This window comes from Scyliorhinus canicula, chromosome 9 (genome assembly GCF_902713615.1).
Source record: "Scyliorhinus canicula chromosome 9, sScyCan1.1, whole genome shotgun sequence".
Classification (NCBI taxonomy): Eukaryota; Metazoa; Chordata; class Chondrichthyes; order Carcharhiniformes; family Scyliorhinidae; genus Scyliorhinus; species Scyliorhinus canicula.
In genome coordinates, this window is record NC_052154.1 from 28,403,499 (window position 1) to 28,427,675 (window position 24,177).

At 44.6% G+C, this 24,177-nt stretch overlaps 1 protein-coding gene across 4 annotated transcripts in view; it reads left to right on the forward strand.

The window, feature by feature from the left end:
* Nucleotides 1-24,177, forward strand: part of LOC119971178 (myosin-3) — a 1,049,419-nt gene that overhangs the window by 344,671 nt on the left and 680,571 nt on the right. For all 4 annotated transcript variants that reach the window (XM_038806379.1, XM_038806381.1, XM_038806380.1 and 1 more), the window contains exon 9: nt 624-713. In XM_038806379.1, the coding sequence (XP_038662307.1) occupies nt 624-713 (90 nt within the window). The remainder of the gene's footprint in view (nt 1-623; nt 714-24,177) is intronic.

Consider the following 24,177-nt stretch of genomic DNA (forward strand, 5'->3'; position numbering starts at 1 on the left):
GCACCTCGTAAGGGTAGCAAAGTGAGAAAATTTTCTGTTTGGAAAAGTACATTGAGTTGAGCATTAGGTTGTCAAAATATTTTAGCCCAATCTTCTGTTCTTAAATGAATCCATCACATGTTTTTACATTCAGGAGCTCTCTTTATATTGTGGCTAGTTTTTCAATGTTGTCAGAATGTCACTGGTATAAAGTTTGGCTGAAGGGTTTGACTGTTTGAAATGCAATAATCAGTAAAATTCCGAAATCATTCTTTTCCATGAATACAGAAGGATACATTTTCGTGTAGGTCTTCTCAGTTACTTGGGCAGATTGGCCTTGGTGAAACTTTTGAGGAGGGTTAAAATCAAGGCCATTATTTTTGGAGGAATCAGTGACCTAAATCTCTGGCTCTTCCTAACTGAATGATAAAATGAGCAGTCACATCGGTGACAGAATCCAAATACAGTAATAATAGCTGATTTTATGAATGCACAATTTCCAATAAGATGTTGAATACTGAAGCAAAAGTATTACCAATAAACACCAGTAGTAACCTCAGTTTGACCTTTACTTATAACGGCTCTTCAACTAAGTTGTTTTGAATATTTAAAACATGTAATAAACTTTGTATTTTGCTGTATAGATATGGCGATCAGAAGAGTCCTTCAACCAACTTAAGAGAGATGTGGAAGAAGTTCGACTTGGTTCCAGTAGTGGTTCAAGAGATAAATATGTAAGTTCTTGGTCATAGATTGTAGTAACTTCCAGTCAGTTGATAAGTTTGATTCTCTTAGCTTTATGTAAGGATGTAAATAAGAGCTGAGGAGTGCTAACTGGGCTTTTGTCTATAACTGAATATCTTTGGTGATTGTTCTGATCAACCTATTATTGGACTGATTTTATGTGTTCCTCTTTACTGGCTGCAATCAAGATATCCACATGCAAAAGGTTGTGTGTTCTCTCACCACCAGAATGGTTGCCCTAATTCAAACAATTTCCAGCAGCAATTCTTCTGAGTTTAAAAACAAAAGAGGCCACCTGTTATCAGCCACTTACTCCGGAATTTAAAACATGGCATCTCATTAACGTGACTCACATACACTAACACAGTGAAGATTACATACAGATGAAGGTAAAACAATGCAATTCCAATTTATGATTGTCTCAGTCCCTTCCGTGACAAGCCTGTAGTTTCTTAAACGAGTTGATACTTTAGTTGAAGTGAAGCTCTTGCAAAGCAGAGAATTTTCAGTGAGCTGTGAATCTTGCACTTAAATTTCCAGGAGGTTTTTTGTCAGGTGAACTCGAAGTTGGAACCGGCTTGGGAGACGTTCTTCTCTCAGTTTTGAGATTTATGCCATTTATTACCGAAGCTGCTCAGATGACCTGCAGCTGGTTTAACAGCTTTCTAATAGAACTCATGACTGCAGAACAGTTTCTTGATGTCATTTTAAAAGCAGACAACAAAATTGCTTCCTCACCATGTAACCTGAACAAGTTCAAAAGTCATTTTTCCAAAAATGGTAGGGATTAGGTCAATTCTACAACCTGTGTTTTGGGTTTTCTATTTTGAGCATTTGAGATAGCCGTTGTCTTTGTATCTGAAAGACCCATTCAATTGATAATACCCCTCTGAATTAGTTTCAGTGAAGGCATTGAATCAACATCAGTCTGGAAGGTTCCTCCTCATCTCTCTTAAGACAAAAGAGTGACGTTATCCCCAAGAGAAGTCAGATAATCCTCGGGCAGTTATCATTTGCAGTTGTTTATAGCCTGTTTACAATATAGTAATTACTTTGAAGTTCAAAGCATACTGGGACATGACATTACCAAGATTCCCCGACAATATTATTGAGCACTTTGACTTCAATATTCGCTCCCAAATTGGGTGCACAGAGTTGGGAAATTTCCAAACCCGACTTGAGAGAAACCTCCCTAAATGGCTGGATCTTCAGTGCGATGGGGAGGTGATGCTAACTGGAATCAGGCCCACCGCCCCAGAAACAGCCCGGAGACAGCCACAGGGGCTGCCAGGGGCTGTTTAAAAGGCCTACCTTGGTGCTCTGAAACTTTGTAATAAAAATAGTTGAGCCCTCTAGCGTCCTCCAGCCCTCATGCCGCTCACACACCTCATGCCCCATCCATGGATATGCCACCCACCTCTCCATGGTGCGTCATACTCTCCATTCCAGCCTATGATCATCTACCAACATGACATGTCCCTAACAGACACTTTATGCCAACCCATGACAGCCCACTCATCCACAAATCCTTTAAGCTCCCAAGGGAAATTAGTGCCAGCTCATGCCAATCCATTCCCTCCATTTACCACCTTTCACCCTTACACTCTCAGTGCCAACTCATCCAGTATCCGTCATGGACTGACCTCAGGAGCCATGCTGAGATGAAATAACATAATGTTCTAAGTATCTATTAAAGATTTCACTATATTAAAAAAGCTCATTGATAAATCTTATTCGATAGATTTAGCCCCTTGAAAGTACTTAGTCCCCTATCAAACAAACATTTATATTAATAGTCCCACGTCAAAGACAGCTAATCTCTTTATAACCAGTTGGAACTGTTAGTCAAATTTTAAACATTCAGAAAACCCACTCCCGCCACAATGATAATGATAGGTTGTGGAAGAAAATACAGTTGACATCACTCAGAAGCAATTTTTGTTGCTCAGATTTCTAAAACACCACTCATGAGCTTTACGAATTTGAGAGAAAGGTTTAATCTTACCAGAGTTATTTTGGAAAAGTCAGGTACCTTTTGGAGAGGTAATTGGGATTGCTAAAAGTAAATATAAATACACTTCCACGTGGCTAAAGTCTGTGGAATGGAGAAGTTGTTAATTCATTTAAACCTCTGCTCTTTAAATGTTGATAAAAAGCACTCTGTCTCAGTTAAAAAAGGTTTGGAGCTTGCAATTTCAATCGATGTTTATTGACATAAGACTGAGGGTTATCACTATAGTATTAGTACTGCTTGACTTTTATATGTACCACTGCCTCTGTGAACCACCCATGTGTAAAATCCATCCTTCCCCATTCACACCCACTGCCACAAATTATAGGTGACAGATATGGGGACGGTCTTGTGTATTCAGGGCTCTGATGGGATCTTGGCTGAGGTATAAAGCTCTTCCATCTCTGTCAAACTTCAGGCATTTATATCATTAGTCAAATTTACTTGCAAAATGAAAATCCATAGGTAGCTTTTGCATGGTATCTAGTATTTTAAAATGCCTTTGCAACTGCTATTGTTATATTTGTTTTTATTTTGCCAGTTTGCAATCACTTCAACTAGATCAACAATAAAAACTAAAACATATGTAGTGACCTATTTCTTTGATGACTTTCCACACTATATAATTACTTTATCGGAATTATTGGTATGCGTTTATAAGAATTTCAGTGTGATCTTGTTTTCATTTCCTTCATGAGCGACCTCTGGTTAACATAATTAGTATTCAACTACAGGTAGCTTTGTATTTTGAGACCATGGTTACTGTGGTTGAACATCCAAACTCACTTTGCATATTTGACACTTGCTGGAAAGCGAATGTTTCAACCCATTATTTTGATCTAGACTGAAATGTATGGGGGAAGAGCATGGTATGGGAATGTGGGTATTGTATTGTCTCAATAGTGCCTATTGTCCATCATGGCCAGATTTCCTTTACTTTGCCAGACCTGCCACCTCCAGGTTGAATTTTATACCTATGGTTTTAGGGGGTTGAACTTACTGCCACCAAACTTTCTTATTTATACAATTTTAATTTAATTTTCCTTTTGGCAGCAGTGATTGAATACTTGTTGTGCTTTGGTCTGTTACGTTCACAATTTTCAACAAAGCCACAATCATCCATACTAAATTTAATTTTTCGATTTACAAGATTGTTTGTAAAAAGGAAAGACAGCAACCTTCATGTAGGACAACATGCTGGTGTTGTCATTCTGTAATAAATCATGATGGATTGTGTATACACTTCTTATGTTTGCTTGCAAACTTAAGAAAATCAGCCTTTAATAAAATCTACAAAATATGAAGATTGTGAAATTCTCCCAACCACATTTTCTACAAATAGATCCTTAAAATCACTAATATCCATGGGTTTCCTTTTGTAAGTGGAATTAGATCTCCAAAAAAGAGATCTCTTTTCAGAGTTGGTCAGCAACTGCGATATAGTGCTTCAGTGAAAAGTATGTTTTGTTAAAGATTTTTGTCTTGGACTCATCAGGAGAATACCAATATCAAGGGAAACAGCAACTTTATACTGTATGAGAAGAGGGGCTGCAGCCCCATTGTTATGAATAGCTCTGCGTTTACCCTTGCCACCATCTGTCAAGTATTTATTTTTCCAAGTCTATTCACACTTGGTCCTAGCTGTAGCAGTGAAAGTGGTAACCAATTCCATTCAATGTTGCTATCCCACTTGCTTTTGCACTCTTCTTCCAACAGCTGGAATTCTCCATCCTGTTGATCTCCTTTGCAAAACCCTTCATGGCATTATCTAAAAACCTATCAACACTTATCCAGTACTGATTGTGACTTTTTGTCCAAGTTTAAGTTCACAAACATGCAGTACAGGTGAATTGCGTCTCCCTTAAACATTGTATCTCCCTTAAAGGAGGGCAAGTTACCTTTAAAGGTTATTCATGAAGGTCTCGCCTCCCCATCCTTGCCCCTCACTTGAGGTGTGGTGATCCTCAGGTTAAACCACCATCAGTCAGCTCTCACCCTGAAAGGGGAAAGCAGCCTATTGTCATCTAAGACTATGGTGACTTTACCTTACTTTACCTTTAAAGGCAGCACTCAAATATGAATCACTCCCTCCTCCTTTTATACGATGGGTACCTTATCTACCCATTGTATAAAAATGAGGCACAAACCTTGAAATGGTTTGTGACTTTGCAAAAGTCATCAGACATTTATTGCTCATGATCCACCCACTTTATGACTGTTTTAGCCATAAACTGCAAGTCACATGCATCCTTCTCAAGGGCCTTTAGGGAGAGATAGTTGATAACCTGTATCTAAATCTTGGCAAAACATTCCATTTGATGCCATTTATCTATCCAGGCAAGAACAGTGAGTAACTATAGATCTATCAAATGATTTCTTATTTCCCATCATTTGTGGATGACAAAGGTGCTGTTATTTTAATATTTAAATATAAGACACTCATTTATATTCAGTTGAACAAGAACCCCTGTAGTATTTCTACTTATTCTAAATTTGTTCACCACCCCACGTACGATTAATAGCACAGGTAGAATTGAGGAAAGAGGGTTCTGAAGATACATAATATGATCCATGTAGAATGTAAACGTGTCCTCTCACTCGTTGAAATATGACACAACTGTATTTTGTTTTATGTCGATTTGGTAGCTGTCACCTCAAAAATTAATTGTTCAGGATTTTGCAGTCAGTTAAAATCTGTCTAGTCGTAATGTTGAGATGTTTGTTATCATAATCTACCTGATGGTAGACTTGAAAGAGTATCTAACACATGTTTATGCAAATGATGTTTTTTTGGTGTAGTTTGATGCATTGCTCCTTTCTACATTTTAATGGCTCCATGTTCAAAATCCAGTATGTCCTGGTAACTTTTCCATGACATATAAGAAGCAAATTTCTTTGAATTGAGGCATTTGGAAGTTCCTCTTAAAGATGGCCTTTCAAAATTATCAAACAAACGAAGAAATTATTTTAAACATTAAAGCATTTATGAAACAATTTGAATAAAAATAGCGCATTTACATTAATAAAAGTGAAACACTATATGAATTTTAAAATAATTTACCGAATTTATTCATTCTTAGTGTTTTCTGGTACTCTAAGTGTAAGATATAAGACTTTCTCCTGTAATATTACAGAGATGATAGGTTATTTAGTTCATTTTGAAATACATTTTTATGTATTAAATTAAGTAATGTCTTGCATAGTGGGATCCTATGGTGGTGTTACTTAGTGCACAGAACAAACAAATGACCACATAGGCAACTGTTCATTTGTCTGGTCACAACAACAAACTGCATTTATTTGGACCTATAAAACGGAAGAACATCCAAAGACACTTCACGGAAGGTTACAGAGATGGGAATTGGCAAAGCCATGGATGGATTTTAACATCATAATGAGAATTTTAAGTTGGAGACTAAGAACCAATATAAATCAGGAAAGCCAGAATAATGGGTGAGTGATATAGTGATAGAATAAGTGCTGCCAGGTTTTGGTTGACCTGACATTTACAGAATGTAGAAGATGGCATGTGGACCAGGAGAGCATTGACATAGTCAAGTCCGTAGCTGAAAACTATGGATGAGAGTTTCAGGAGTGACAGGAACCAATGTTGCATAGGTAGATGGCAGCAGTCAAGAATTAGGGCGACATGGTAGCACAAGTGGATAGCACTGTGGCTTCACAGTGCCAGGGTCCCAGGTTCGATTCCCCGCTGGGTCACTTTCTGTGCGGAGTCTGCACGTTCTCCCCGTGTCTGCGTGGGTTTCCTCCGGATGCTCCGGTTTCCTCCCACCCTCCCACATTCGAAAGACGTGCAGGTTAGGTGGATTGGCCTTGATAAATTGCCCTTAGTGACCAAAAAGGTTAGGAGGGGTTATTGGGTTACGGGGTTCGGATGGAAGTGAGGGTTTAAAGTGGGTCACTGCAGACTCGATGGGCCGAATGGCCTCCTTCTGCACTGTATGTTCTATGTTCATGTTCTTATGAATACACAAATACACCATAGTCACAAAGGATAATTTATTACTTTGATGAGGACTGCTTCAATGCTGTAGCAGGGACACAAACGTAACTGGAAATATTCAAACATTGACTTACAGGGAGAGTGAGCAAAGATTTGGGAGGTGGCAACATGTCGAAGGCTCTGGAGAGGAAACGGAAGTTGGATACGTTGTAGTCTTTTGCAAAGACAGAGGAATTGTGATTTCTTTTTAATTGAGGAACGATGATAGCTGTTTTGAAAAGGCAATGCACAGTACCTGAGGAGAGGAACCATTTTACAAAGCTTGCATTGGGTCCAAGGAGAGAAGTTGAATAGTCAACACTTTAGTGAGACTGGGGTTAAGGGAACAAATTTCATGGAGAAGAGCCATGGTAGGGAGTGAGTAGAGATATAAAAGAAACTCAAGGAGGATGTGGGGTGACTTCCGGTGGTGGCGATGTTCGAGTGAGCCACACATTCGGCGGGCTCTCACTCTGGCGGGTGTTTAGGGGCTGATTCCCCGCGATAGCGGGACCATGGAGCTGAAGGAAGGCGGCAGCGAAAGTGCTGAGGAGTGGGCTGCGGCACATGGAACAGCGGGAGTCCAGGAGGCAGAAGAAAAGAGAGAAAAAGGGACAGAGGAAAGGACCTGAAGAAACTTACCTGGAACCTAAGATGGCGGACACACGGACCCCGGACTCAGCAATCCAGCAGGCGCTGGATAACATGCTCCAGGTAATGAAGTCCAGTTTTGAAGCGCTGAAGCGGGACAGCATGGACCCAATCCAGAGAGCGGTGGATCAACTGAACCAGAGGCTGGATGCGCAAGATGTTAAAGTTAAGGAGCTGGGAGAGGCGGTGGAGGAGCAGGCGGATACGCAGACGGTTGCGGCGCTAGACGTTGACGGGCTGAAGGAGCGGCAGAGAAGACTGCTAGACAGAGTGGAGGAGCTGGAGAATAGGGCCCGCAGGAACAACCTGAGGATGGTCGGCCTCCCGGAGGGGGCTGAGGGAGCTGATGCCGCAGCGTTTGTAGCAGACCTATTGATGCAGCTGATGGGGGCCGAAGCCTTTCCGCGACCGCCGGAGCTGGAGGGGGCATACAGAGTGCAGGCGAGGCAGGGGCGGCGGGCGGACCCTCCCGCCCGATGGTGATTAGGTTCCACAGGTTCGTGGACAAGGAGCGGGTGCTGCGGTGGGCAAAGAGCGCCAGGAGCAGCACGTGGAACAACAGTGTCCTCCGCATTTACCAGGACCTAAGCCAGGAGGTGGCTCGGCGGCGAGCAGCCTTTACGAATGTCAAGGAGGTGCTGTTCAAGAAGCACGTGAAGTTTGGTCTGCTGTTCCCGCCTCGTCTATGGGTCACGCACCAGGGTCAACACCACTACTTCTCCGAGCCTGAAGAAGCGATGGACTTTGCGAGGGATCAGGGGCTGGTCCCAAAAAGAGGCCCCACGGATGCAAATTAGGGCCCGAGGACTACTGTAGGAAGGTACGCTGAATGGGCCTGGACTGCTGTTCAACGGTTTGCTGGGTCAAAGGTGCCAAGTGGAACATTTGGGACTCTTTCCTTTGTTCATGGACATTGGTTTGGGATTTTTTTTCTTGTTTGTTTTTTCTCTTATGTTTTTGTTTTTTCCTCTTTTTTCTGTTTTTTCCTCTTTGGGCGGATTTGTACTTTTTGTGCAGCTCGCGGAGGACACTGGAGCCGGCACGGTAACAAAGGGGGGCCAGTCAGCAAGGGGGGACCAAGGATGTGGGTTGAGGGGGTTTTTCTTGGGGGTTTTTTGTTTTGTTTTGTTGATGTCCATGCCTTCATGTGACAGTGAGTTTGTTCCAGTGGGTTGGAGAGGGGGATGGGGTGCCGGGGAATGAGGAGGAGGACGGGGAAACAATGGGAATGAGACAGGAAGGCGCCGGAGTGTTGAATCACCGGGCTAGCAGATTGGCTAGTCAAGGGAGTCAGGTGGGGGGGGAGACCATAGCCAGTGGATGGCAGGGGTGGGGGTATCGGGGGATGTTGTTAGAGGGGGGGGTTCTGCTGACGTGGGAGGGACTTGAAATAAGCACTGGAAAGGAGGTTGAGGGTGGAGGCAGCCAACAGGCGGGCCAGGAATGGCGCGACGCACGGGCCGGGGGCCGGCCCGAGAAAGGCTATGGCTGACCGGCGTGGGGGGGGGGGGTTGTGCCCCCCGACCAGGCTGATCACCTGGACGTCAGGGGACTGAATGGGCCGGTTAAGAGGGCGCGGGTGTTCGCGCACTTGCGGGCTCTGAGGGCGGACGTAATTATGTTGCAGGAGACACATCTGAAAATGTCTGACCAGACCAGGCTAAGGAAGGGCTGGATTAGCCAGGTCTTCCACTCGGACTTGGACTCGAAGTCCAGGGGGGTGGCAATCATGATCAACAAGCGGGTGCAATTTGAGGCGGAGGGCATAGCCGCAGACAGGGGGGGCAGATGCCTGATGGTACGGGGCAGACTGGAGGGGAGAAGAGTGGTGCTGGTGAATATATATGCCCCGAACTGGGATGACGTGGACTTCATTAAAAGAGTGCTGGGGAAGATCCCGGACCTGGACTCTCGCAAGCTAATAATTGGGGGGGACTTTAACATGGTCCTTGACCCGGCTTTGGATCGGTCGTGTCCCAGAACGGGTAGACCCCCAGCAATGGCAAGGGAGCTGAAAGGGTTTATGAAGCAAATGGGGGCAGTGGACCCCTGGAGAGCTAGACAGCCGACAGGAAAGGGCTACTCGTTTTACTCGCACGTCCATAAAGTATATTCTAGGATAGATTTCTTCGTACTAAGCAGGGATTGTATAGGGGAGGTAAAGAACACGGAATATTCGGCAATTACTATCTCAGACCATGCCCCGCACTGGGTAGACCTGCAGATCGGGGGGGCGAGCTATCAACGCCCGCAATGGAGGCTAGACGTGGGACTGCTGTTGGAGGAGGGGATCTGTGAGAGGCTTCGGAGGTGTATGCAAAATTACCTGCAGGTGAATGACACGGGGGAGGTCTCAGCGGCGACCCTGTGGGAGGCGCTAAAGGCAGTAGTGCGGGGGGAGCTGATTTCAATCGGGGCCCAGGGAGCCTAGGCAGATAGGGCAGAGATGGATAGATTGGTCAGGGAAATGGGTCGGATAGATGAAGAGCACACGGAGTCCCCGGGGGAGGTTTTACTCAGGGAGAGGCAGAGACTACAGGCGGAACTGGGGGCACTATCTACGAGTAGGGCCGTGGAACAACTTAGGAAGGCGAGGGGCGTGGTGTACGAGCATGGGGAAAAAGGCTAGCAGACTGTTAGCGCAGCAACTCAGGAGGAGGGAGGCGGCCAGGGAAATAGGTAGAGTGATGAATGGGGAGGGGCGTAAAGTGGAGGACCCGGCAGGATTGAATAAGATATTCTGGGACTTCTATCGCAAGCTGTATACTTCGGAGCCGCCGGAAGAACCGGAGGAGATGAAAAGGTTTCTGGACGGGTCAACAGTAGGTGGGGGGCGAGTGGATGAGCTGGGGGCCCCGATTAGAGTGGAAGAGGTATTGGGGGGCCTAAAGGCCATGCAGTCGGGGAAAGCCCCGGGGCCGGATGGATACCCAGTAGAGTTCTATAGGAAGTTTTCTGAGCTGGTGGGCCCGGTCTTGGCGAGGGTTTTCAATGAGGCAAGGGACAGAGGGACCCTGCCGCCGACAATGTCGCTAGCCACTATATCACTGATATTGAAGCGGGGTAAAGACCCGGAGGCGTGCGGGTCCTACAGGCCAATCTCCCTGATTAATGTTGACGCCAAGCTCCTGGCAAAGGTACTGGCACTTAGAATGGAGGACTGCGTACCGGAGGTGATTGGGGAGGACCAAACTGGGTTCGTGAAAGGTAGACAGCTGGCGGCCAACCTGAGAAGATTACTTAATGTGATAATGATGCCCCCGGCGGGCAGGGAGGTGGAGGTAGTGGTGGCGATGGACGCCGAGAAGGCCTTTGACCGGGTGGAGTGGGACTATCTATGGGAGGTGCTCGGACGGTTTGGGTTCGGGGAGGGACTGGTGGATTGGATCAAATTATTATATCAGGCCCCGAGGGCCAGCGTCAGGACCAACAGAGAAGTGTTGGAGTACTTTAGGTTGTACCGAGGGACCAGAGAGGGCTGCCCGCTCTCCCCGCTGCTGTTTGCGCTGGCCATAGAGCCGCTGGCGATTGCGCTGAGAGCCGCAGAGGGATGGAAGGGGATGGTGAGGGGCGGGGTAGAACATAGGGTCTCTCTTTATGCAGACCTACTCCTGTACGTGTCGGACCCAGTGGCCGGGATGGGAAGTATACTGGGAATGTTGAGGAAGTTCGGCCAGTTTTCAGGATACAAATTAAATACAGCCAAGAGTGAAATGTTTGTGGTACAGGCAAGGGGCCAGGAGAACAGATTGAGAGGGCTACCGTTTAGGCTGGTTGCGGAAAATTTCCGGTATTTGGGAATCCAGGTGGCACGAGACTGGGGCAGGCTGCACAAGTTAAATTTGGCCAGGGTGGTGGAGCAAATGAAGGGAGAGTTTCGGAGATGGGATTCACTCCCGCTGTCGCTGGCAGGGAGGGTGCAGACTGTAAAGATGACAATCCTCCCTAGATTTCTGTTTGTTTTTCAGTGCCTCCCGATCTTTGTCCCACAGTCCTTCTTCAAAAGAGTTAACAGGATGATCATGAGCTTTGTCTGGGCGGGAAAGTCTCCGCGGGTGAAGAAGGCGATGCTGGAGAGGAACCGCAGCGAGGGAGGGCTGGCTTTGCCGAGTCTGATTAATTATTACTGGGCGGCCAACATCGCTATGATAAGGAAGTGGATGGTGGGTACGGGGTCTATCTGGGAGCGGGTGGAGGCGGCTTCGTGCAGGGGCTCCAGCTTGGCAGCCCTGGTCACGGCTCCTCTACCGCTGCCGCCGGCCAGGTACTCCACCAGCCCGGTAGTGGTGGCGACCCTGCGGATATGGGGCCAGTGGAGGAGGCATGTAGGGGACACGGGGGCATTGGTTTGGGCACCAATCTGCGACAACCATCGGTTTGCCCCCGGGAGTATAGATGGGGGGTTTCGAGTATGGCGGTGGGCGGGGGTTGGAAGGGTGGGCGATATGTTCCTGGAAGGGAGCTTTGCGAGTTTGAGGAGCTTGGAGGAGAAATTTGGGCTGGTAAGGGGCGATGATTTTAGGTACCTACAGTTGCGGGACTTTGTTCATAGACAGGTCCCATCTTTTCCACGCCTCTCACCAATGGGGATCCAAGACAGAATAGTCTCTAGTGGGGAAGGAGGCGAGGGTAGTGTCTCTGATATTTATAAGGTCCTCATGAGGGAGGAAGGGTCCCAGACGGAAGAACTGAAACTTAAATGGGATTAGGAGCTAGGCGGGGAAATGGAGGACGGGCTGTGGGCAGAGGCCCTGAGTAGGGTAAATTTGATTGCGACATGTGTCAGGCTCGGGCTGATTCAATTTAAGGTCGTTCACCGGGCCCACATGACGGTGGCTCGGATGAGCAAATTCTTTGGGATAGAGAACAAATGCGCTAGGTGTGCGGGAGGACCAGCGAACCATGTTCACATGTTTTAGGCATGCCCTAAGCTTAGGGGGTACTGGGAGGGATTTGCGGGCATCATGTCCCGGGTGCTAAAAACAAGGGTGGCGATGGGTCCAGGGGTGGCAATTTGTGGGGTTTCGGAAGACCCGGGAGTCCAGGGGGAGAAAGAGGCCGATGTTTTGGCCTTTGCTTTCCTGATAGTCCGGCGACGAATACTGTTGGCAGGGAGGGACTCAAAGCCCCCGAAGACTGAGTTGTGGCTTGCGGACGTGTCGAGTTTCCTGGGTATGGAAAAAATTAAGTTCGCCTTGAGGGGATCTGTACAGGGGTTCGCCCAGAGGTGGCAACCATTCATTGACTTCTTTGCGGGAGAGTGAGCGTCAGCAGGGGGTGGGTGGGGGTTGGTGGGGGGGGGGGGGGGGGGGGGGGGGGGGTAAAGTAGAGTAGGAGGGATAAAATGGCGGGTAGTACCGGTGGGAGAGGAGCGGGCTTGTGCAGTATGTTACGATTGAAGTATTGAATGTACGTGGATGTTTGCACATTTTACCCTTTTTTGCTTTCTTTCTGTAACTGTTTACAAAGCCAAAATCTACCTCAATAAAATTGTTTATTAAAAAAAAAAGGAGGATGTGGGGTTCAGAGCTAGTGCTTTTGGCGCTTGATCCATAAGTTAACCATCTAACCAACTGAGCTAACTGCCCCCATTCACTTGTGTAAAAAGGCATCAAATGCTACAAGAATGTTTCCAAATCCCTGACACCACTAATACATGTATCATTGATGGCCAAATATTAGTAGCAATGCCTATTGTTCTCTCTCATATCTTCACTTACCAATGCCGGATTCTGAAAAGAGGGAGTAGTGGCTGATCAGCCCTAAATCAATTATAAAGATATATGATTAACTTTAGAGCCTATTTTTATTTAATGGTGTGTTTTCTGAAACCAAAAGCTGTGAAGCTTTAACACCATTTACATTGAAACTTAAGCATTGATATGAAATGATGTGCACCACCCAGAGAAGCTACAGTTTTCATGTAAATCAATAAATGAAATCCAAACTGATCATTGGAGAGAGGTATTGCTAGACTCTCTAGTCTTTGGTTTGACATTGCTTGAAGTTTAACTTCAGTATGTGGTCAATTAAGTTTAAATGGCATTGAGGGACTCCCATACTAGCCTACCACAGAAATGTTAACTGTTGGGAGATGAGATACGTGTAAACTTGTGGCCATGTAGCCTTTGGAATTCTAGTCTAGCAGTGTAAACTGTGTTCTACTGAGCTGAAGCTGACAGTGCAGCTACTGGTCTGAGACCTGTAACTGTAATATAAACTCTCTGCACCACAGTATATTCATTGGCAATTACATGCTGTGTTATTTGCCTGGGTAAACATATGATATTCTGAGCTTTGGATAAAACTGGAATATCAATTGTATGCAGCCAATATATCCTATCTCCACAAACATTATTCCTATCTTTCAGCACACTATCTACATATTCAGACAGTTGAACTTCTCCCAATTCATGAAGAGTGGCTTCTACACTGCTCATGACTGTCATTGGTTTTTGGGTGAGAGATTAAATCAAGGCCTTCACCTGCAGCCTCTTCTGATGATCTCTCACCAGCCCCATCTCCGCCTCCATGGCGGCAAGCTGCTCATCGTGCTCGACCACCGCCTCCTTCACCTTCTGGATCGCCTGGCCCTGGGCCTCTAACCTCAGTTCCATGCGACCAATCCCCGCCTTTGTAGGATCCATCACCCTGGCCAGTTCCTCCAAGTTCTTCCTCTGCTCGGCAAACCTCTCATGCAGGAAGGTCACGAGTTGTTCCGTCGACCGGCAGACCCAGACCCTGACCATCCGCCATCTTCCCCTGTGTCGCAGGCTCAAAACCAGCTTTTAACGACCGCATTCTCCTTTTTAGACCACTTCTGGTCCACAAATTCATAAACCGGTGGTATACTCTCTTTCACCTCACCGGCACCTTATACTATCACTCCGTTCCACCGTAAATCGGAGAAAAAGGTCCAAACAGTCCACCACAAGCGGGAGTCACCCAATGTGCGACCACTCACACCATGGTCACCACCGGAAGTCAGTAGTGGCGACTTTTTATAAAAAATAAATCCAACAATTCAGAAACTGTGTTTTCTACTATAATTTTTGTTGCACTTTATTCAATAAAAATATAAGGATCTTTGATGATTTGCTTTGTGGGATGTCCTTAAAAGATCTCTTATGATAGAGGTGTAAGTGCAGCATGTGGTGTGGCACTGAACAATGCAGACTATGAAGGTTCTGGCTCAGATTTTCATCCCTGGGTCAGGTGCACAGAGATGGGAGAATTCCAGGCTTTAATGGCCAAGAAGGCAAGAGCTCAGGTTGCAGCAGTTGCAACCATAGGCGATCATGGATCCAGTGCCGCAAAACAGTTGTGAGCTTTTGCGTGCTGGCACGGTGAATAGCTTGGCTTGGTGACACAGAGGTCCAAGGAAAGGGTCATATCTGAATCCTGCGGGGACGGCATGTGGCACAGTGGTTAGCACTGGGACTACAGTGCTGAGGACCCAGGGCCACTGTCTGTGTGGAGTTTGCACATTCTCCCCGTGTCTGCGTGGGTTTCACCCCCACAACCCAAAGATGTGCAGGTTAGGTGGATTGGCTACCCTAAACTGTCCCTTAATTGGAAAAGATTATCTGAATCCTGCAGACCAAATACGAGATTTGGCACTTACAATCCTCAATGATGAAGCAGAGGAATGTGTAGGCAGCTCATTTAACTGCACGCAAAACAGATATGAATCGGCACTATGATGCGCAGACACTTTGAAGAGCATTATTTCTGCATACACTGGATATGAGGGCGACATAATTTCATGCCGTGGTCGCAGAACAATAGTGCAAAGAACGTAAAACAATGGTTGGAACTGGAGGTAGGCAAGCCTTAGAGCAAACGGCCATGGAGATCGCCAAGTTGCTGGCTGTTCGTGATTGTAAATGTGCAGTAACTGGTGAGAAAAGAAGTGTTGAGATTGCCTTGGCACAAGGTGGTAATTGTGGAGGTTATGCTGTCACTTTGCTGAACACAGAATTGGACAAGGGCATGTGAGGGAGTATGATGCAGAAGCCGCAGTCTGGAGGAGGTTCTAATGGATGCTGCACAATGAGCCTGGCCACCATGCTCCTCATTACCCTTTAGGTTGATAAGCAAGCTGAATGCCTCCATCTCCTCTGAGGCAACACAGAGGAACTTTGTAAGAATGTGTGAGTGCAGGGTGCTATCTCTCCTAAGGCACTAATCAGTTCACCGTGGTTACTGTATTCACATTGTATATATCACATTTGAGCACTTGTTCAATATATTTATTTTCCCTCCTACATGTGTATGCATGTACAGTAGAGAGCTCAAAAGGAATGATAAAAATGAGGTAGCTTCTTACCAATAACATTTATGCAACATGCTGAGTTGCAAGTTAAAATGGCTTCACCAGGATCAATGATGTGGCCTAATTGATGAGGCATTTGAGAGCATCTTCCTTCACTTTTGTATCACATAAGAGTCCAGAAGTCAAAACCTCAAGCACTAATATGCCCCTTGTATCTTTCAGTTGCCATCTAAGCTTGCATTTAAAGGAGGCTTAACAATCACATTCCATGACCAGATGCTGGTCAGCAAGCCAATCAGAAACATGAGAGCTTAATGCTATACATTGATCTGCACTGCAGTGTTGCTTTTGCCTTGGTGCGGGCAGCACAGCTCGGTAAGCCATGTGTTGTCTGGTTAATATCGGCCATCTGCTGTCGCCACTACAGTGGCTGCATTGTCATTTGCGGTGCTACAGGATATGGTTTTCAAAGGTATATTTACGCCAGGACCGATGCATATGGTGCCCAGTTCTTAATCAGGACCATTGGCCGGAGTGGATGTAGCACAATTATTTCAATGAGCTGTCGTGCCACAATAGTCTAGTCATCATGTTTGAGTTCCCATATCTCATATCTGTATGAATGACACAACACTCACTTGAGACAGCGTGTATAAAGTTTTACATCTTCAGTTGTGTCATTATCTGCATTGTGGGTATGGCTTGATGATGGTTGCGATGTTGACATGGTTGCATTATTCATGGTCAATGGCATTAATGTGAGGGGGTCAGGATGAAAGGACTTATTACCAACTGTGTTTGAAAGATTCTGACGACCATGATTATGATGGAGAGAGTAGGTGCAATTTGAATGTTGACTGAATCAAACTCATTAATGTTGCTTCACTCCCTTGTGAAGAATGGGAAATCCCTCAAAAGACTATAGCGTCAAGGTACAAGTAACTTTAGATGGAGGTTTATCACCCGCGACTATCTGTTGGCAGTTATTATTTTAGAGGATCTTACGAAAATGTGTTCTGAACAAGGACATGCCAAGAACCACTCCTGCATAGAATCAGTCCTGAATGCATGTCCTTGCCTCTCTGCTGCTCTGCCATTTGTGGGCTCATCCTCTGTGTTTCCTTGGACGAAGCACTATGCACACTTCTTAGCACTAATCCCTTCCTTGTACCAGAGTGTAACAGTCAGTGGAAAATTGCTTTGGCAGAGCAGCAACCCCACCCCTCTGTTCCTTTGAGAGGACAGTGGGAGCTAAGCTTCTGGGCACCCTACCTACCAACTACACAGAAAAATAGGAGCAGAGGATGCCAGAAAAACTCAGCAGGTCTGCCAGCATCTATTCGGAGAGAAACAGAGTTAACATTTTGTGTACTTTGACATTTCGTCAGAAGTGTCGTATGAGGAACGGTTGAGGATTCTGGGTCTATACTCGTTGGAGTTTAGGAGGATGAGGGGGGGGGGATCTTATTGAAACTTACAAGATACTGTGAGGCCTGGATAGAGTGGACGTGGAGAGGATGTTTCCACTTGTAGGAAAAACTAGAACCAGAGGACACCATCTCAGACAAAAGGGGCGGTCCTTCAAAACAAAATTCCCGTACCAGCCTTCCCGAACAGGCACCAGAATGTGGCGACTAGGGGCTTTTCACAGTAACTTCATTTGAAGCCTACTTGTGACAATAATTGATTTTCATTTTCAGAGATCAGGAGGAATTTCTTCAGCCAGAGGGTGATGAATCTGTGGAATTCTTTGCCTCAGAAGGCTATGGAGGTCAAATCACTGAGTGTCTTTGAGATAGATAGATTCTTGATTACTAAGGGGATCAGGGGTTATGGGGAGAGGGCAGGAGAATGAGGATGAGAAAAATATCAGCCATGATTGAATGGTGGAGCAGACTCAATGGGCCTAATTCTGCTATGTCTTATGGTCTTATGGAGAATGTGTTAAAAGTTGTAGAAACTGCAATAAAAAGTAACAACTTTAAGAACAAAAGACTAATGGCCTTGAGTGAGAGGAAGAGGAGCTTGCATTGAGGCAAAACATGTGTGGAATATTAAAAATAGGGGGGAGTTTAAGATGGAGGAGAAAGGTCAAAATCTAAAGTTGCTGAAATCGTCATTGAGGGTTGAACATGTCCAACCGGAAGATGAGATGCTATTCCTCCTTCACTGAAGCATTGCAGCAGGCCATGAATGGACTATGGGCATGAGAGCAGGGTGCCGAGTTAAAATAGCACATAACCGGAAGGTTCAGGTCATGCTTACGGATTAAGCGAAGGTGTTCCGCGAAGTGGTCACCCAGTCTGCGTTTAGCCTCCCCAATGTAGAGGAGCAGCGAATACAATAGACCAAATTGAAGCAAGTGTAAGTGAAACGTTGCTTAACCTGAAAGGAGTGTTTGGGGCCTTGAACGGTAAGGAGGGAGGAGGTAAAGGGGCAAGTGTTGCACCTTCTGCGATTGCAAGGGAAGGAAATGATGAATTATTCTTGATGGAGGAGTAAAGCAGGGTGTCATGGAGGGAGCAATCACTATGGAATCCTGATGTGGTGGGTGTTGGGGTGGGGGGGTAGATGTGTTTCATGGCAGCATCATGCTGGAACTGGCAGAAATGTGGAGGCTAATGGGGTGAAAGGAAAGTGAGGACAAAGGGGACCTTATCATGGTTCTGGAAGAAAGGGGAAAGGGTGAGGGCAGACGTGCGGGAATGGGTCAAACCCAGTTGAGTGCTCTGTTAACCATACGCGAGGGAACTTTGATTAAGAAAAAAAGAAGACATATCAGAAGCACCATTTTCAAAGGTGACATCATCAGAAGGCGACGGAGGCGGAGAAACTGGGGGCAAGGGATATAAATGTAGAAAATAGGTGCAGAAGTAGGCCATTCGGCCCTTTGATCCTGCATCACCATTCAATTTGATCATGGCTGATCATGCAAATTTAGTACCCCACTCCTGCTTTCTCTCTATATCCCTTGATCCCTTTAGCCACAACGGCCATGTCCAGCCCCCTCTTGAATATATCCAACAAACTGGCCCCAACAATTTTCTGTGGTCGAGAATTCCACAAATTCAGAACTCTCTAAGAAAAGAAGTTCACCATTATCTCAGTCCTGAATGGCTTACCCCTATTCTTAGGCTGTGACCCCTAGTTCTGGACATCCCCAACATCGGCAACATTCTTCTCGCATCTAGTCCTTCCAGGTGAGATGTGAGGAGCTGTAGTCAAAGTAGTTGTGGCATTCAGTGGGTTTGTAATGAATATTGCTGGTCAACCTATCACCAGAAATGGAGACTTGGAAGTCAAGGAAGGAAAGTGTCGGAGATCGTTCCTGTAAAGGTAAGAGAGGGGTGGAAATTGGAAGCAAAATCGATAAATGTTTCAGGGTCCGGACGAGAGCATGAAGCAGCACTGGTGTATATATATATATATATATATATATATAGTCATCGGTGTAACTAAAAAGGAATGTGGGAACAACCTGAATACGATTTGATCAAGGAGTGTGCAAGGTAACCCACAAAAAGACTGGCATAACTGGGCCCATGTGGGAACCCACAGCCACATCTTTTATTTGCAGGAAGTCAGACAAGCTAAAGGAGAAATTATTTAGTGACAGAATAAGTTCAGCCAGGCAGAGAAGAGCCCTCAAACCGTCGTGGTGAGGGGTGGAGGTGTAGATGGACTGGACAAAGGGAGAGAATATGGAGTCAAGGGTGGAGAAATCCGTTCCCTGGGGCAGGAACAGACTGATCTGATGGGCCTACCAGGGCAGCCTGTTTCTGGATTTTGGGAAGGAGGCAGAGGTGGACTGTGCCTGATTGGGGACTATGCGTTTGGAGGCTGTGGAGCGAAAATCACCAGAGGCTATGAGGGCATTGACAGTCCTGGAAACAATGGTTTTAAGTTCGGTGATTGGGTCACGGTCCAAGGGAGGTAGGAAGATGTATCTGAAAGGATCCATTGAATGGGAAAACAGGCCTCTTCTGCCCTGGTCTGCTTTGCGCACTTTGGGATCCATACAGCTGGGATGCAAAAATTGGAGGTCAATGGAGGCTGCTGGTGGTCTAAATGGTCAGCTACCTCCGCGAATCGTACACATGCGAACCCCAGTCCGAATCCAGTTCTGCCCCTCGAAAATGGACTATGCCATGTTCAGGGGGTGGGGGGTGAATTTGATTTTCCAGCCACTTACAAGATTTCTGTCAGCCTCGATGGAGGGCCTCTCTGTTGTGGAGATAATCTGGGGCTCTACCTTTTGATTCCCAGTCTGATCTAGGCCAAGATGTTTGTTCGTGATATGTGGAGAGTGCTGGCAAGGCCCATGTGTTGACCATTTATATCTGCTTTAAGAGGTCCAGGGCAGGCTATCTTCTTTAAGAGCTGTATCTTTATGGTGATGCAGCTTTTAAAGTAATATTAGTTAGAATGAGTTCCATGATTTCAGCATGACAATAATGCTCAAATCAGAATGATGAGTGAGTTAGAGAGAAACTTGAGATGATGTTTTATGACTCTGCTCGTCTTGTCATTCTTGGATGTGGAGATCAGGGGAGAGAGTCGATGTGAAGTAAACTTGATGGAGTTGACGCAGTTAAAATCAGATAAAGCTGCTCAATCTATCTGATGATCCTGTTGAAAAATACCAGTGTGAAGGCAACATTGGACTGAACTATCACCTCTCCTCCACTCGTCATGAAATGGTTCACCAACATTCACATTCTAGTCATGCAATTCAAGATCAATCCAATGGGTGAATTAAAGAAAGCTAACAGCAGCCATGGAAGCATGGCACTACAGAAAGGGTAATGGCTTTAGGAAATAGGAACATTTGCGGGAGAAGAAAAAGTGCTCAGAGTGTTTCTAGAATTTTCTTTTTTCCCCCAAAAAATATAAAAGATACATTTCAGAATTCAATCGATGTATGAGCAATTCCTTTCTTCAACACCCTATTTACTCTTTCTGTCAACCTTTTGACCCCGAGATGATATTTTGACTTCATATTCATGCCATCATTAAAACTACCTATTTCTACCTTCATAACATTGCCTGACTTTGTCCTTTCTCAGTACATTTGTTGTAACCGTCACTAATCCTTTTTGTTACCTCTATTCCTGATCTCCCACATTCTACCCACCATCGACCTGAGGTCATCCAAAGCTCCACAGCCCATGTTTTACATCCGGTTCTTCTATTACCCCTGTGGTCATTGATCTCCATTTACGCCTGGTCAAGCAATGTCTCACTTTGAAAATTCGCTTTTACATTTTCAAATCTCCCCATGGCCATGACCTATCCATTTTTGTAATCTCCTCCAGTCCCACAACCCTCCAAGACATATTTTCTCCTCTAATTCTGGCCTCTTGTGCATTCCTAATTTTGATTGCTTCCCCATTAGTGGCTGTGCCTTCAGTTGCCTTGTCCCAAGCTCTGGAGTACGTTATCTGCACCTCTTTGTCTCTCTATCTCGCTTTAGTCCCTTAAGACACTCCTTTAAACCTACCTCTTTGACCAAGTTTTTGGTCATCTGACCTAATGTGTCCAATGGCTCAGTATCTTAGAAAATAGTGGCAGGATCGGACAGTCAGCATGGATTTATGAAGGGGAAATCATGCTTTACAAATCTACTGGAATTCTTCGAGGATGTAATTAGTAGAGTTGACAAGGGGGAGCCAGTGACTGTTGTATATTTGAACTTTCAGAAGGCTTTTGACAAAGTCCCGCATGATAGATTAATGTGTAAAATTAAATTGCATTGGGTTAGGAGTAGTGTATTGAGATGGATAATAAATGGGTTAGCAGACATGAAACAAAGAGAAGGAATTAACGGGTCTTTTTCAAATTGGCAAGAGTGACTCGCAGCGATCTATGCTAGAAACCCAGCTATTTGCAATATATATTCATGATTTAGATGCGGGAACAAAATGTAATATCTCCAAATTTGCACATGACACCAAGGTGTGTGGGAGGGTAAGTTGTGAGGAGGATGCAGAGATCTTTCAGTCTGATTTGGACAAGTTGAGTGAGCAGGCAAATTAATGGCAGATGAAGTATAATTTGGAGAAATGCGAGGTTATTCACTTTGGTAGCAAAAACGAGAAGGCAGACTATTATCTGATTGGCTATAAATTAAGTGAGGGAAATGTGCAACGGGATTTGGGTGTCCTCGTACAACAGTCACTGAAGGTAAGCATGCAGTAAAGAAGGTAAATGGTATGTTGGCTTGCATAGCTAGAGGACAATTGCTGTAATTATACAGGGCCTTGGTGAGGTCACACCTTGAATATTGTGTGCAGTTTTGGCCTCCTTATCTGAGGAAGGATGTTCTTGTTCCAGAGGGAGTGCAGCAAAGGTTTACCAAACTGATTCCTGGAATGGCAGGACTGACCTATGAGGAGAGAATTAATTGGTTAGGGTTGGATTCGCTGGAGTTCAGAAAAATGAGGGGGGACCTCATTGAAACCTATAAAACTTTAACAGGACTAGACAGGATAGATGCAGGAAGGATGTTCCCGATAGTGGGTGTGTCCAGAACCAGGGATCACAGAGGATACGTGGTAGACCATTTAGGACAGAGATGAGGAGAAATTTCTTCACCCAGAGAGTGGTGAGCCTGTGGAATTCGTTACCACAGGAAGTAGTTGAGGCCAAAACATTGCATGTTTTCAAGAAGCAGTTAGATATAGCATTTGGGGCGAAGGGGATCAAAGGATATGGGGGGAAAGTTGAATTAGGCCTTTGTTTGGATGATCAACCATGATCATAATGAATTGTGGAGTAGGCTTGAAGGGCCTAATAAAATAAAATCCTGTTTTTTTTAATGCTCCCAGAACCTATTTAGATACCTACTTGCACAGAACCTAGGGACATTTTTATTTACAAATATGGTCGAGCAGCAGATAAATCTACCTATTTACCTTGGATAATATTCATAACATCTAATATTGCTACTTAAAGCATTGTTAAAACAAAGAAAAGGTAACAGAGTAGACTAGTTCTAGATGACGTTTACTCGCAGGGTAAGTATATGTTGGCTGTGTGTGATGTCAAGAAAAGCTCAGTCAGATTGCCCTACCATTTGATTACTTGTACCATCTGCATGATATAGATCGAGCCATGGTATGGTCACAATTCTGAGTTAATCGTGTACTTATTTTTATTTGTTATTTACTGCCACTGAAGTGGAAATCAGTAGTTCAGCACTATCCTTTTTATACCAATTACCTATCCTACTACCAAATTTCACATGACTAAGTAATTTATTTCAACTTATGGTATCCATCATAAACACCTGTGTCTATTATATGGTGATACTTTTCAAAGCTCTTATAGACCAAAGTATAAACAGTTGCAGAAAGGATTATTTATTTTCAGGCAGCACAAAGATGTCTCTTTTTTTTCCCCAGACTTATACATTTTATAGAGATTTGCTGGAGTCAAGGACAAAAGGTTATATTTTCCATTTTAAAAATGTGTCTTTAAAAGCTATTTGCAGTAGGATGTATGAAATTGCACCATTTTATATATAAATTGGAAGCAGTGGTGGGTAAATCCCATTTGTGATTTAATCAAGTTTGGGGTTGGGGAATTCAGTGGAAGACTGAGGATTGGATACGAGATCTTATGCATTTTCAAATTCCAATCAGACATTGTTAATTTTCTTCCATTTCTATACTACTTGAGATATTCTACAATGAATTTAATTTGCTTTTCAGAACAATAAACATGGTTGCGACTTGTGAAAAATTAATTTCGCAAAACAAATTTGTTGAGCATTTTAGCTTACAATAGACAAGTGACACATATGTGGAATTGGAATTAAATATATTACCAGAAATTGAGATGAGGATTTGAATAAGTATCAAACATTTATGTAAACATGTTTGACTGTGGGAATCTGTCAACCATTGATTATAAGTAAACTAAAGATTTTCAAGAAGATACTTTTAAACTTGCAGATTTTCCATATAATTCTCCTTTACATCCCCAAATACTCAAATGAATGAATTATCAAATCTTTCAAGATTATAAATATCACCCAATATTTGTTAACATTTATTTTTTATTGTCAATCGTTTTCATGGGAGGGAGATCAGTAAAGTTTTCCTAATGTCGATGTTATGGTTTTATTTTACAATAAATTTCATATTCAAACTTCCATGACCAAAGTTTAATTCGGCCCAATATCTGTAGGGACCATGATGCAGGATTTCATCGTATCCTGCCCGGTGAGACAGGTAGCACTAAAGCTTTGCGCTGCCTGATGATCACCATGGTTGTGGCATGCAACCCATCATGATACAAATGGCTAACTGGTGCACATTCAAAATGAGCCCAGCAGCATGCATGCCCACCATGAATTACAGCTAACCTGCGCTTCTTTAAAGCAGCGTATCCCTCTTAACACGAGGTGCCCTTAGGCTACCACAGCTGCTGGAAATAGTTTCTCTCTATCTATTCTATCTGTTCCCCTTAATATCTTGAAAACTTTGATCAAATTACTCTTTAACCTTCCAA